The sequence below is a fragment of the Acomys russatus genome, chromosome 10, assembly GCF_903995435.1.
Source record: "Acomys russatus chromosome 10, mAcoRus1.1, whole genome shotgun sequence".
Taxonomy (NCBI): domain Eukaryota; kingdom Metazoa; phylum Chordata; class Mammalia; order Rodentia; family Muridae; genus Acomys; species Acomys russatus.
Genome location: NC_067146.1, coordinates 67,689,284 through 67,703,540, shown reverse-complemented (window position 1 = coordinate 67,703,540; position 14,257 = coordinate 67,689,284). Strand labels below are relative to the sequence as shown.

The 14,257-nt window shown below is 45.8% G+C and overlaps 1 protein-coding gene across 1 annotated transcript; it reads right to left on the bottom strand.

Annotated features, from left to right (window-relative positions):
- Window positions 1–8,984: 8,984 nt before the first annotated feature.
- Window positions 8,985–9,866, bottom strand: LOC127194297 (40S ribosomal protein S2-like). Its single transcript, XM_051151600.1, has one exon. It carries the CDS (start codon window positions 9,864–9,866, stop codon window positions 8,985–8,987), a length of 882 nt encoding a protein of 293 aa, XP_051007557.1.
- Between the last annotated feature and the right edge of the window lie 4,391 nt (window positions 9,867–14,257).

Sequence of the window (14,257 nt, the reverse complement as noted above, 5' to 3'; positions counted from 1 at the left end):
TTGTAACAAACCCCGAGTGACTCCATCACCTTTACTGTGCTGGTGGGATGAAAGCAAGGCGACACACACACCACATTAAGGGGAAAGCTCTGCACTGGGCTTGAATGCCAGGAAGAGGGGCCCCAGGCTATTGGAGTTAGCCCACCACAAGAAGTCACAGTTAGTGCCTGGACCCTTACTAGGTGTGTCCTGCTCTGGCTATCCAAATGTTAACAATGGGTTTTTTTTTTTCTCCTCCATTTAGTAAAAATGTTTTTATTCAGGGATGCTGACTAATCTACTTTGAGTGGGGGAAAGGCAAAAAAAAAAAAAAAAAAAAAAAAAAGGTACCAAGAAAAAACCAGAATGCTTTCCAAAACAGAGCTATCTAAAACCCAGTAGCAGGAGGGCTGACAGCAGAACCTGGTGACACTCTGCTTATAAAGGCAGCTGGAGGCACCTTTCAACCCTTCAACCCAGCCCTCTAACTCCGACATTGGGCACAGTAGGGCAAACTACCTCTCTGGGGAAGAATGTGGATCTGAGGAGCAGGAGGACAACCAGCATCCACTGCACCAACATCCTGTGAGTCACCTTCCTAGCCACTTGGGTGGACATAGACCGAGCCCAGACTCAAGGAAGTTCCCCTCTGGTGACAGCCAGAAAATACTAATCTTCTGTCAGCCGTGCATGGCCACTATTCCTCGACTCCTGACTGCTTCTGACAGGGATGGTTACCTGCCAGGTGGCTCCTAACCAGTTTGCAGGAAAGTCTCAGGTGCTAATGCCTGTATCCCAAGTTGTCCACCATCTCACTCTTCACTTCTATTTCTCCAGCCCTAGTCATCTCTTTATCTGGTACCTTCTGCCCTTAGCTTGATTCAAGAGTTAATAATTTATTTATGGACCACTCATTAGAGAGCAGATTCCCCTCCAAGTGCAGATGGGAATCCACATAGACACACATCCCCATAGATGCCAAGAACACAAGAGCTAAGAGCACAGTCCAAAATCAGAGACACCCACTTTGGCAGTGCCCTTTACTTTGGTATGATGTTTCAACTTTCTGAACTCTTTCCTCTTCTATAACATGGAGATGGTTTCTCTACTTTGCAAGACAGTTGCACAGATTAAGTGATTTAACTCCAGGGGACCACTTAGGACCATGCCCACAGTAAATATCTAACCCTTGGCCATGCCCAGTCTATGGAGAGCTCTGTGAAAGCTGAGTGTGTCTGTCTTGTTCGCCTTCACATCCTCAGTAACTCATACAAGGTCCAGCAGGCAGGAAGTACTTACTAAGCATTTGTCAACTGGGTTACTAAGTGACTCACAACTCCCGTGGTTAATGACCGAAATCGTTATCTTGGGGGGGGGGGGGCTTTCGCGGGAGCTCCAAGATCTCTCGGGGCTACCTAATTCAGTTGCAAAGTCCACCTTGTCTTGTGCTGATAAATAACGAGTCTGACCATTTAGCTGGGCGTTTGGCTGCATCCAGAAGGGTTACATTTGATTTGCCCAAGACCATAGAATAAAGCTGGTTACAGGGTTGGCATGGTTACAGAGGTGATGCTCAAATTCTTGGACTCTCAGCTCACTACTCCTACACATTCCGCATAGTGAGACTGTATCATCTTAACTGATTTAGCAAGCAAGGAAAAATTCTTGTGGATTCTGCATTTGGGGTGGGGAGGGCTTTTATTAATTAATTAATTAATTAGTTTGTTTGTTTGTTTGTTTAAACTTTTAGTCTTCTCTCATACATTAGATCCTAACCACAGCTTTTCCTCCCTCCACTCCTCCCAGTTCCTCCTCTCTCTTTCCGTTTCCCCCAGACCATCTACTTCTCCATTTCCCCTCAAAGAAAGAGCAGGCCTCCCAGGTATACCCACCAGACATGTCCTAACAAGGTACAGTAAGACTTGGCACAAATCCTCATATTAAGGTTGGACTAGGCAACCCAGTAGGAGGAAAAGTGACCCAAGCACAGGCAAAAGAGTCAAAGATACCCCTCACTCCCATTGTTGGAAGTCCCACAAGAACACCAAGCTACACAATCATAAGCTCTACTCCGAGGCTCAAACCCAGACAGGGTCCATATTTGTTGCTTCAGTCTCTGTGAGCCTCTATGAGCCCCGGTTAGTTGATTCTGTGGGTTGTGTTCTCGAGGTGTCCTCAACCCTTCTGGTTTCTATAATTCTTTGGGAGGAATTTTTAATTTCTCATGACCACAGACCATTTTGGTGCTGCCTGATACTTGTTGGCTTCATATTATGATCAGACAATCCTTACAGAGTTTGTCAAGAATTCCAGGGGTGACTTGCTCTGTGTATCAGCACAGCCAACAGCCATTCCCAGGGCATGGGAACAAATCTCAGTTTCAGCCTCATAGCTATGTGACCTTGGACAAGACATTCAACTTGTTTACATTTTCATCAAAAACTAGGAAACTAATACCTTGTGAGGACATAATGATCACATCTGTATGATAAAAGGTACCTTTTATGCATCCAGCACATTTTACAAAGAATGTGGAGCGCTTCAAAGTCTCTCACTTTCTGCACATTACCCAGTTGTGGGTCTCTATGTTAATTACTCTCTTATCCAAAGAAGCTTCTCCATGAAAGGGGTTGGGTGATGCACTAATCTATGGTTAGATCAAGATGTCACTAGGAGTCATTTTATTGCTATGCTCCTTTAGCAGAATGATAGTAATAGGTTGCCAGGCATGGTGGCGCACACCTTTAATCCCAGCACTTGGGAGGCAGAGGCAGGCAGATCTCTGTGAATTTGCCGCCAGTGTGGTCTAAAAAGAGAGTCCAGGACAGCCAGGGCTCTCTGTAACAAAGAAATCCTGTCTTGAAAAATGTGTGTGTGTGTGTGTGTGTGTGTGTGTGTGTGTGTGTGTGTGTGTGTGTGTGTGTGTGTGTGTGTGTGTGTGTGTGTGTGTGTATGTGTGTGTGTGTGTATTTGTGTGTGTTTTCCCTTAGGGCCATGACCTATCTAGTCTCAGGGTTTTGGCCTCATTAACAGTATCAGGTATGGGTTCTGTCTCACGAAGTGGGCTGTAAATCCAATTGAAAAGTGACTGGTCACTCTCAACATTTGTACCATTATTTCACCAGTGGGTGTATTTTACAGGCAGGCCCTACTGTAGCTTTCAGGGTTTGTAGTTGGCTGAACTCATAATTACTTTTCTCCTCTGGCAGCACAGTGAATGCTAATAAGTAGGGGTTAAACTTCCAGTTAAATACTTCTTGATTTCTCCATGTAGCATAGCATAAGTATACTATACTGTGGTATCTTCAGCAATAGGGTCTTAGCATCAGGTTCTGAAGCGTAACCAATAGCATTGGCAATAATGAGCAATGTTTGGGAGGAGCTGTGATATCAATAACTAACGAGATGTTTCTGGTAGTGGGGATTTTATGTGGTAGCATATGATGTCTAGCTAGAGTGCTGTCTTCCCTCGTTTCGGTGCCTTTTATATATGTGTATACTTCAATGTCCTCATAATCATGCTGTCAAAATAAGAAGAAGAAAGCAAATGAGACAGGTATTTGTTTTCCGATCACCGAGATAATATGAATAAGTTTACAAAATGAACTGGCTCTGAGTATAAATGTTCTAAGTAGCTGAGGATTGATAGAGAGCAGGAGGCCAAATCAGGAATACCTGAACAACACACAGTCTTCATGATGGCTCAGGTCGCCCCGAGGTTAGTTCACCTAGAGGATCAGGCCTGGGAAAGGGGCAGAAAAGTTCAAGAAGCCAAATCTCACCTCATCCATTCACTTATTACTTTGCAAACTACTCACCGAATGTCTACTATAAGTTAGGTTGCTGGTGGATGTTGGAGATGTAACTGGAATAAAGGCAGACATTGTCTATGCTATGCCCCTCAAAGCTCACAGCACCAAACACTCGTACAGCAAGTAATAACTTGCCAAAGTCACAAGCTGGAGCTCCAGCTCCAACCAGGACTGTTTTCTGTGCCAACACTTTTGGCTCCCAAGTCTGAGCCTTGCTATCGTGTGTTGTTCACTCAGTCTGTTGACCTGATGAATTTCCATTCTGACTTATCCAGTACAACCGCATTCTGACCCCATGACATCATCAAAAGCTTGTCAATAGGCGGCTTTTGGTGGGGCTCTTTGTTTTGTTTTGTTTTGTTTTTCATTGACTCTGGTCAGGATTTTGCCTTGAGTTGGTCATTGGTAACTTGCACATGTGACTAACTGACCGGAGGTTTTTCAATTGGCCTGTTTCAGTATTCTTACTCATTACTGTTAATTACCCAGTGTGCCTCTTAGGCCAGGTGAATGCCTAATGCATGACATAATGCCTAGGCAGAATCACATTCAGACTTAAGAAAACCTTTCCTGAGATACTGGGACTTGCAGCTGGACTCTGGGCAAAGTGCAAAGACTTGCATGGAAGAGTTGGGGGATGGAAGACCCCTGAGAAGTCAGGAGCCCCACAAGGAGACCATCAAGCCCAGTGGATCTGGACCCATCAGGGCCTGCACAAACTGATGCACCAACCAAAGACATTGCAAACAGAAAACTTAGCTCCCCTGATCAGATGTAGCCTGTGAACAGCTCCCTCTCCACATTCGCATGGGGGAGGAGAGCGGGGACTGCCTCCAACATGAGCTCTGGTGCCCGTGATTTGATCACTGCCCCTTGGCTGGGTGGCCTTGGGCACACAGAAGAAGGGGATGCAGGCTATCCTGATGAGACCTGATAGTCTGAGGTCAGATGGTGGGAGAGGAGGGCACCCCCAGTCAGAGGTCTAGGGGAGGGGAATAGGGCAGAAGAAGGAGGGAGGGTGGGAAGATAAGAGTGAGGGGATAACAATTTATATGTAATGTGAATAAATTATAATTAATAAAAAATATTTCAAGGAAGAAAGAAAGAAAGAAAGAAAGAAAGAAAGAAAGAAAGAAAGAAAGAAAGAAAACCTGTCCTGGGAGGTGGGCAGGTCATGAGTTCTCTATTCTGCTGTGTAGCACTTTGACTTTTAGAGATTTGAGGAAACAGAATCAGGTCCTGACAATTAGAATGTCACTTCCTATAGCCAAACTGGAAGTGCTCAATAGTTACACGCAGTAACTGCCTGTGGTATGGCAGGTCCTGATTTTAAGAAATGTTTTACCCTGGCTCTTGAGCTTAGTGTGCTTATTGTGAAAACTAGTTTTGGGGAAACCTTTCACTCTCTGATTTCTGGTTTGGTTTGGCTTTGTTCCTTTGGTGCTGGGGCCTTGAATGGATAGCCTTGTGCATACCAGGCAGGAACTGGATGGCTGAGCTACAGCCAAGCTCCAAACTCTCATTCGAACTTGTTTCAAGCTAGAGGCAAGCTATTTCCAGGAGTTATGACTCATGTGGAGGAAAGGAGAAGGGAAAAGGTGAAGAAAAGCCGAGAGACCCCAGCAACAAACTTGTAACTGTTCAGAAACATGCAGTTTGCAGTGTGCATAAAGGAAAAGCTGGATGCTGGCTTCTGCTTTGCTTCTGCAGGTCCATTTACATTGCCGTCCAAGCTAACTTGAAGTTTCTAAAGCTCAGCATTTGGGCAGACACATGGGCTGTTTGCTTTGAGCGAGTGGCAACAGCCACTCTTCCCCGCAGAGTTGGCTCAGAGAACATTTTTGAAATGCAGACTGTCATGATTGCTGGCACATCGGATATGTGGAATGAAAGAGTGCTTTCAAAAGAAAGAAAGAAAGAAAGAAACGCGTATAATACAACAATAAGCCCACGCATTCGGTTCTTTTGCTAAATGTCAAGTTTTACTCACCAGCTTCACACAACCAGCAGCAATTACTCCTCTGGTACTCCCCATGGAAAAGGATGCCGTTTGTGACGCCTTGGCAGTTTGTTAGGAAAGACACAAATTAGCCTGTGGGTTCAATTACCCCACCAACCTAGCCCATGCTGCCCACAGGCCAAGCTCTGCCTGGCCTCTTGGCAGTGATCCCCTACACTATGGCATTTGGCTTTGGCCTTGCGCCCCCCCCGCCCCCCCCGGGTTGCCTGGTCTGGCCCACGTTAGATTGAGAGGTGGTGGAGAAGAGGGAACCGGGGTGCCTGAATATTTGAGAGCTTTGGATCCTAGCCCAGAAAGGCTTGCTTTTAAATTTCAAATCTACGTTGTGCTTGGTGAGTCTTGGCTTCCCGATGCATTATGCGGTGCTATCCAATGGAGCCCTGAGCATCAGTAGATTTCTGTATCTGTGCTGCCTGCCATACCACATCCAGTTACTGCCTGTAACTATTTAGCACTTCCAGTTTGGTTATAGGAAGTGACATTCTAATTTAATTAATTTAATTTTAAATAGCCATCCATACATGGCGTGTAACAAACATGTTAGACAGCACAGGTTTATGATATTAAAACAGCTAACTCTGTGTGAAAGGGACCATCATTGTGATAGAATCATTAGCAGGGACATAGGAATGCCTAGAGTTTATAGGATTGACTAAATCAGAAAGAACCAAATTTTTAATGCATAATGGACACTATCCTTCTTACATCCATTAGACATGAGTAAGCAAAGTATGGAACAACTCTAACCTTAGAAGCCAAACCATCTGGTTTCAAGAGCTGTTTGATTAACTGTAAATTCTACTGAAGTGAAAAAGATTGAACTTTGATTTGAGACTTGCAAAGATGGTGCCAGTTGGCAAACAGATATAATGAGCAACTACCCAGCATTAAACACAATCCCTGAACCTCAACGTGTGCAGAAGAGCTTCTGGAATGTTCTCCTGGGGGGGGGGGGATACTGAACCTGTGCAGCTGAGTGCATTTCAGGGGATACAGAGAGAGGAAGTTGTGCCAATGCAGTGAGCTCCCTGTCGACAGACTGATGAAAAAGTTCACATGAGGAGAAACTGATAAAGACGTCATGTGTTTTGTTCTTGTTGGCACAACCTGAGACAGTAGAACAAATGGCGCTTGTTTGTTAATCATGTAAATGCATCCTGCGCACTAGGAGAGAATGTCTTCTGCCTGTGGTTTGTTTAAGAGATATGAAATGTTGATACAGGTGGGGAGGCGTTCAACATGGGAAAGCACGGATTTTTACAATGCTTGACCATGGCAGAAGTTAAAGTGGTCCTTCACTGGGATACAGAGACTTGATTGTGCCAGCTACCATCTGGGAGACCTTCAGCAAGCTGTGTACATCCTCTGTGCTCCCCATTCCGGCATTTATAAATGTCTTATAGGAGCTGAACGGGAAAACTGAAGCAATCTGCAAAGGACAGTGGTTGTCACCATCCAACAATCATCTAAAGGAGGCATGGCAGAACAGGCTGGCCAGACTACAGATGGGGAGATCAAGACTGGAAGGGTTAAGTGACTTGCCACGAAGAGCAGCAAGCATCAGCAGGCACAGAACACTGGATGCCCCAGTCAACTCAATAGTGTCATTCATTCTTCAGATGCCTTGTTCTAGAAAGGTCTAAAATGGCAAGACTATAAAAAGAGCCGCATACAGTATCTTCTACATGGGAAGGAAAGGCTCTACCCAGGGCCATTGTTAGTTAGAACAACCAAAGGACAATTGGACCAGATCCAGCTGCACTGGTAGATGCAGTTTTGTTGCGTCACAGCACACTCGCTGGCTTGGGGGAGTGCCTTTGGCTGCTGCACAACAACAGAGCTGAGCCATTGAGACAGGGATCATGTGATATGCAAAGCCTTCTGCCACCTACGTTAAAGAACATGATCTTTCCATCTCTCAGGATCTGCCTATTAGACAGGTGTGAACTGAGATCCTAGGCAGCTGCTCTTGTGACCAGCAGCCCTAAGCCTCTGGCTCCTAGATTTCTACATATGGTATAGGTCCTAATGTGATAGACTGCTGTCCTCTGGACTGGCATGGCTGTTGTCACTCTCATAAAACCCTTATAATCGTGGCTCCAATAACATTCCCTCAGAGAAGTGGGCATCATTAGACCCTCAGATGAGATGGTAACCGCTTCTGCTTTCCAGCCTCCAGCTGCACAGGAGCCTGTCCCAGATGCAAAGGACTTCGGTGGGTGGGGTGTTAAGTTATGTAGGAGATAAAAGGCTAACTAATCGTGGGACTTCTGTAATGTAGATCTGTTGAACCAGTTCCCATGCTCAGGTAGGGCTTTCTGTCCAGCTCCTGAGCTACCTGTGCTCTTGTAAGTTACCACAGCAAACCCACTGGCTCATCTGGCTGGACTCAGATAGAATTGTCTCTTTGGTTTATTGGTGTTATCTCTGCAGAGAATAAGGGATTCTGGGAATCTACCCGGGGAAAGTCATGTCACATCTACAGACAAAAAAGCTGACTGTGAACACCAGGAGGACTTGGGACTCCTACCACTGCTCACTTGAGAAGGCATAGTTTTAGAGGTGGAAGGAAGATTTGAACAGAAAAGGGGCTCAGAAAACAGAAGTGACCGGCTTTGTCAAATCTTTCTTAAACAGCAGAGATGCAGATCCTCAAACGACAGAGTATTGGCCCTCCATGGCAAAGGTCTCTTTGCTTCTCCTTTGGGTTTCTGTTCCTGGTGCTGGGTCTGTGATGGTCACAAAGTGACACGGTATTTACATAGATACAAATGACAACTGGGAAACTTCTGCAATGTTAACTCAAAGTGTTTTTCTGTAACTCTTAGCAAAACAATGCCAAATGTTGGCTTGACAACTAGATGGCCACTGAACATTAGAATAGTTTATTTTTTCTAAAATAATTTCATTTAGATAATTTTTACTTGAACATTCCACAAGCATGGTTAACAATGTGTGTTTTGCTTCTTGGTTTATAAAGGTAAATTTTGAATTCTTAGATGAAAAATATACATGTGAAAAAATGAACGATTTTAACTTTTGTGTTTTTAAACATATATTTTAATATTTATAGCTGGATGAAAATATATTCAAAATGTATATACACTGGATAGTAATCTATCAATTTTTTTTTTTTTTAGAAGTAATCCACTTTATTTTACTTGTAAAAACCCTTATGTGGTAGCCACAGCTGGACCCTGGGTCCTCTGAACAGACACTCTGGTGTGGGTTTTCACAAGATGATCAGTGAATTCCTGATAAGGAAACTTGGTGAACACAGTTTCTTTCCAGAGGTTGGGTGTCAGGTAGCTGTAGGTCTTGGAAATGGCATCAAAAGTGGCCTTGGCAAAGTTGCCCAGGGTGGCAGTACAGCCCCTGGCTGATGTGTAGCAGTCATCAATACCGGCCATCATCAGTAGCTTCTTGGGCACAGGAGCTGAGACAATGCCAGTGCCTCTGGGGGCAGGGATGAGACGCACCAAAACAGAGCCACAGCGGCCTGTCACCTTGCATGGAACAGTGTGTGGCTTGCCAATCTTGTTCCCCCAGTAGCCTCTCCGCACAGGGACAATGGAAAGCTTGGCCAAGATGATGGCCCCTCGGATAGCCGTGGCTACCTCCTTGGAGCACTTAACACCAAGACCGACGTGACCATTGTAGTCCCCAATAGCGACAAAAGCCTTGAACCTGGTCCGCTGGCCAGCCCGTGTCTGCTTCTGCACTGGCATGATCTTGAGAACCTCATCCTTTAGGGATGCGCCCAGGAAAAAGTCAATAATCTCGGACTCCTTAATGGGCAGGGAGAACAGATAAATCTCCTCCAAGGACTTGATCTTCATATCCTTAACCAGGCGGCCCAGTTTGGTGATGGGGATCCACTCCTTGTCTTCGGCTTTTCCTCCACGAGCCCCGCGGCCTCGACCACGGCCACGACCTTGGCCACGCCCACGGCCCCTAAGACCGCTGCCGAATCCTCTGCGGAGGCCGCCTCGCCCTCCTAATCCTGGGCCCCCGAGTCCTCCGGGCCCTCCCGCTGCACCGGCGTCATCCGCCATTTGGTGTTTTCCCGAGGAAGAAGAAGCAATCTATCAATTTTTATAAGTCTTTGAGTATTACTGTCAGTGAAACTGTTTACTCATTTGTGAGGGTAAGGATTTATGGAGGGAGAGCTTTTAATAATCACAGAAATATATTTTTTTAAAAGTTGGCATCAGATGGGAAAAGGCTGAATAGAATCATTAACAGAACAGTTACTATGGCCACAGTCCATCCCCTACCATTCCCTAACTGGTGAACTGCTGACAAGGACTCATTAATGGAAATTATATTCTTCCACTCTTTGAAATCTGTTTCTTAGAATAAAGAAGTAGGCAGGGGTGGGGTCGGTCTTCCTCCTTTTCAGGACTGCCCAACCCTATTTAGGGCTGCCTTCCAAGTAGAACCAGGTCTCTTCTAACAGCTGCATTACCAAGGAGGCCGCATCTCCTGAGGCAGCCCTCAGGTTGCCAGTGCAGTTCCTGGAAGCCCCATCTATGGCTCTTTGCCCAGGAAGAGGAGGAAGATCTGTTATGCTGGCCTGGAACCAAGGCAAACTTTGTCACCTATGTCCCACAGACTAAAGGCTTCCTTTGGGTTCCATTAGCACAGCCATCACAGGCACTGAAGACACAAACCCATCTAAGACACCGATGGAAACTGGTGCAAAGCCTTTGCAGTTGCCCATGTGGGCACCACAGCTCAGCTGGTAGGGAACACCTCCCATGCCTGAAGGCAATGATGAGGTCATCTGTTAGCTCACTCATTCGTGTGGCAAAATATAGACTGCATGCCTACTGTGTGCCAAGATTTGTGCTAGGTATGGGGGACACAGCTGCTACAGTGACCAATGCTCCCCATGTGTTCTTTGTTCTGAGTTCTTCATGACTTCCTTGGGATATCATGGTAGGAATGTCCATTATTCATTATAAGCTCATTTGCGTCTCAATCAGGTTTATGCTAATGAAGTGACTTGGGGTGAGATTCCCTAGATATACTCATGATGGGGTCTGGTGACTCAAAAGACCTTGGAACTTTCAGTGTCACCTGCCCACCCCTTCACCAGTCCCCACAGAGAAGGTCAGAGCTAAAGACTAAGTACTATAGACATAAGCCGCCTGCCCTGAAGGAGAATGCCATTGTTCTGTGAATAGAAACAGTGGATGCATGCTTCTTGCTCTTTGTTAGCTCTTTACGAGGACAACCTTATAACAGTTGGTGTCACTTTGGTGATGACACCCTGGCTCTAAGGATGGGCACATGAGCAGACATGGACATGGTGATTGGTTCGGAAATGGATCTGGGCCATTAAAATCTTCCCTTGGGACTTCTGGAGGAACTAAAGAGGAGGGCAGACTGCTGAGATAGTAAGTGAAAAAGTTGATAAGAAGCTGGCCTTGGTGGTGCACGCCTGTAATCCCAGCACTCAGGGAGGCAGAAATAGATGGATCTGGGTGAGTTCAAGGCCAAACTGGTCTATAAAGCAAGTCCCGAAGAGCCAAGGCTACACACAGAAATCCTGTGTCCAAAAAAACCAAATTAAATTTAAAAAAAGAAGAAGAAGAGGAAGAAGAAGAAGTCTCAGCCTTCTAGGTTCTGTCGCCTTGGCTCTCTCGGAAGCCTAGGCTGGGGTCATAAGCAGAGTATTTATCCCTGCCTGTGACCTCTGAGTATGTCCCCACTCTTGCTCCAGCTGGGACATTTTCAGTTTGAGTGAGGAGCTGATTCAAGTAGAGGATGCCCCTTTAGGTGTGCTCTGCATCTATTGTTCCTGACCTGGGTGTTTCTTTTGGACTCAGGCTTGAGCTCCTGAGGCTGGGAAACACATTTACAACTTTTCTTTCTCAGCTCTCCGCAGTGTCTCCTCACCCCTGTGGTGAGGATACTCTGTCAGCCTGGCTGATAGAAAAGGGCAGTGTGAAAGGATGGAGCAGGAGGCGGGGAGCACCTCCCCAAGCATGTCATCAGCACCTGACCACACAAGGACAGCCACATGTTGGCTGTGTCAGGGTTTGGGAACTCGCTTCACACACCTGTGCCTGGTGCATATTTTTGCCCTAGAAATATTTGTAACCTCTAAAATTATTCAGTTTTGTAGAAACTCTGTACACAGACGGTGACACTTTTAAAGCAATCGGGAGGGGGGGGGCGGCTGGAGAGAGGACTATTGCTGTACAAACTCAAGGACCTTACTCAGTCCTGAGAAAAGAGCCAGGCACAGTGGTGTGTATCTGTAGTCCCAATGCGCCTTCGTGAGATGGGGAATGGGGACACGACAGTCTCTGGATGCTGTGGGCCAGCTAGCCTGCTATATTCAGTAAAGGTATCCGGTCTCAAAACAAGATGGAAGGTAAGGATGACACCCAAAGCTCCTCTGGATCCACCCATGCACTGTGACAAGAGCACTCACACATAGTAACACACACACACACACACACACACACACACACACACACACACATCAAAGACACGCACATATATCATACATCCACAAGCACTCAAAATAAAATAGTATAAAATAAGTTGAAAAGTAATAGGGAGTAAATATTCCTCAAACCCAGTGTTTGCAGGAAAAGTGCCAGTCTCTGATTGGCCACTGATGTGTCCATTGGTCTTCCAGGGTTATCGTCCTCCTGTGGGAGTCCTGGCAAACAGAATCCCTGTGCCTCTAGGAATGCGTCCACAGTTAGTCCATAGCAGGTGGGGGGGGGCGCTATTCTAGGGCTGCCAGCCTGTGTAAGACTGTGCCAACCAAGGCTCTCACTTCTGGATGTTTCTGGTCTGTCTGCCAAACCTCACTTGACTCTCAACTCTTAGGGAAAATGGTCAATGACATCTCTCCGGACCAGGAAAGATTTACTGGTGACAAGGGGTGCTCACACATTTCAGGTAAATACACTGCTATTAGCACATCCCTCTTTCACAAGCACAGAAGTGTACACATGTGCACACGCATGTGGAGGTCAGAGGTAAACGTATGGTGTCATTCATAAGGTGCCTTCCATCTTTTTATTTTATTTTTTTCTGCCATAATCCCTCACTTGCCTGGAGCTTGCCAGTTGAGTTAGGCTGGCTAGCTAGTGAACTCCAGGATCTGCCTACTTCTACCTCCCCCAATGTTTATTTTATTTAGTTTTTACATGGGTTCTAGGATTCAAACTCAATTCTTTGTGCTTACAAGGTAGACATTTTAACAGCTGAGTCATCCTAGTCCCCAGTGTCTTTTTTTTTTTTTTTTTTTTTAGACAGGGTCTCTGTGTGTAGCTTTGACTGGTTTGGAGCTCATTATGCAAACCTGGCTGGCTGCAAACTCATAGAGATCTACCTGTCTTTGCTGCCAGAGTACTGGGATTAGAGGTGTGTGCCACTGAGCCCAGCTGTCTCAGTCTTCAGTGTACAATTATGCATCGTAGATGCTCACTATTGTAGTTTGTGCCACAGTATATGCTGCAAGCAGATTCTCATGGCCACCTGATGCTTCAACAGTCTACGTGGGGCTGTTGCCAGGCAGAACACATTTTGAGAAGCGCTGTGGTGGCGGTACACACCTCTCCTGTTACAGCATAGCGTTTTGTGGTTCTAACCACTATCATTTGGGGTTAGAGATGATCTGAGCTTGGCAAAGCTAAATGATTGAGAAGCAGCAATTTAGACTCACAGCTGAGACAGCGACTTATCGTTCCTGTAAATCTCCCGATACTGGGAAATCAATGGCTGGGCTATTGCCACTCGTCATTTCAGAGTGGGACTTTCCTGGCTGTGTTTCTATTGGTCTAAGGCCCAAGATGTTTCCTTTGCTTTTGCTTTTCTTTCTGGAATATATATTTAAAAAAATCAATATTCTAGAAGATATGAATCACCTCCTTGTCTTCTCCCACGAGAAACTCGACTCTTTATTCACCTCCTGCTTCATATGGTCCCTACAGAACATGTGAGGTTGAAAGTCCCTTTCATGGCTACCGTGCCAATCTTATCTGATGCTGTTAACTATTTATGCTCCAGAAAACATCACATCCACACAGTTATGGGTAAAGAGGCCAAGTGTAGATGGATGAAGTCTATGTAACGCTCCTAGTTTAGAGCTGTTGGGTGAGGAAAGGTCCCCAGGTAATGGGGGCAGAGAAAGACTATCCCGGTATCACTGCTGCTTAATTTTGATGAATTTCTTGGAACAGGCACCATTTTGAAACATGGGGAATGAGAACCTTGAACTGGTCTCAAGACAAACTGTCCCAGCTAGAAAATGGCTACCAGTAGAGAACTCGTCATAAGCATGAGGACCTGGCTCTGGGTTCCCAGACTCATGTACAAAAAGTCAGACGTGGTGACACGTGCTTTTCATCCCAGCGATGCCAGGACAAAGCAGAGACAGGTGGATCCCTGAGAGCTTGCTTGGCTGTCGGCCTGGCCT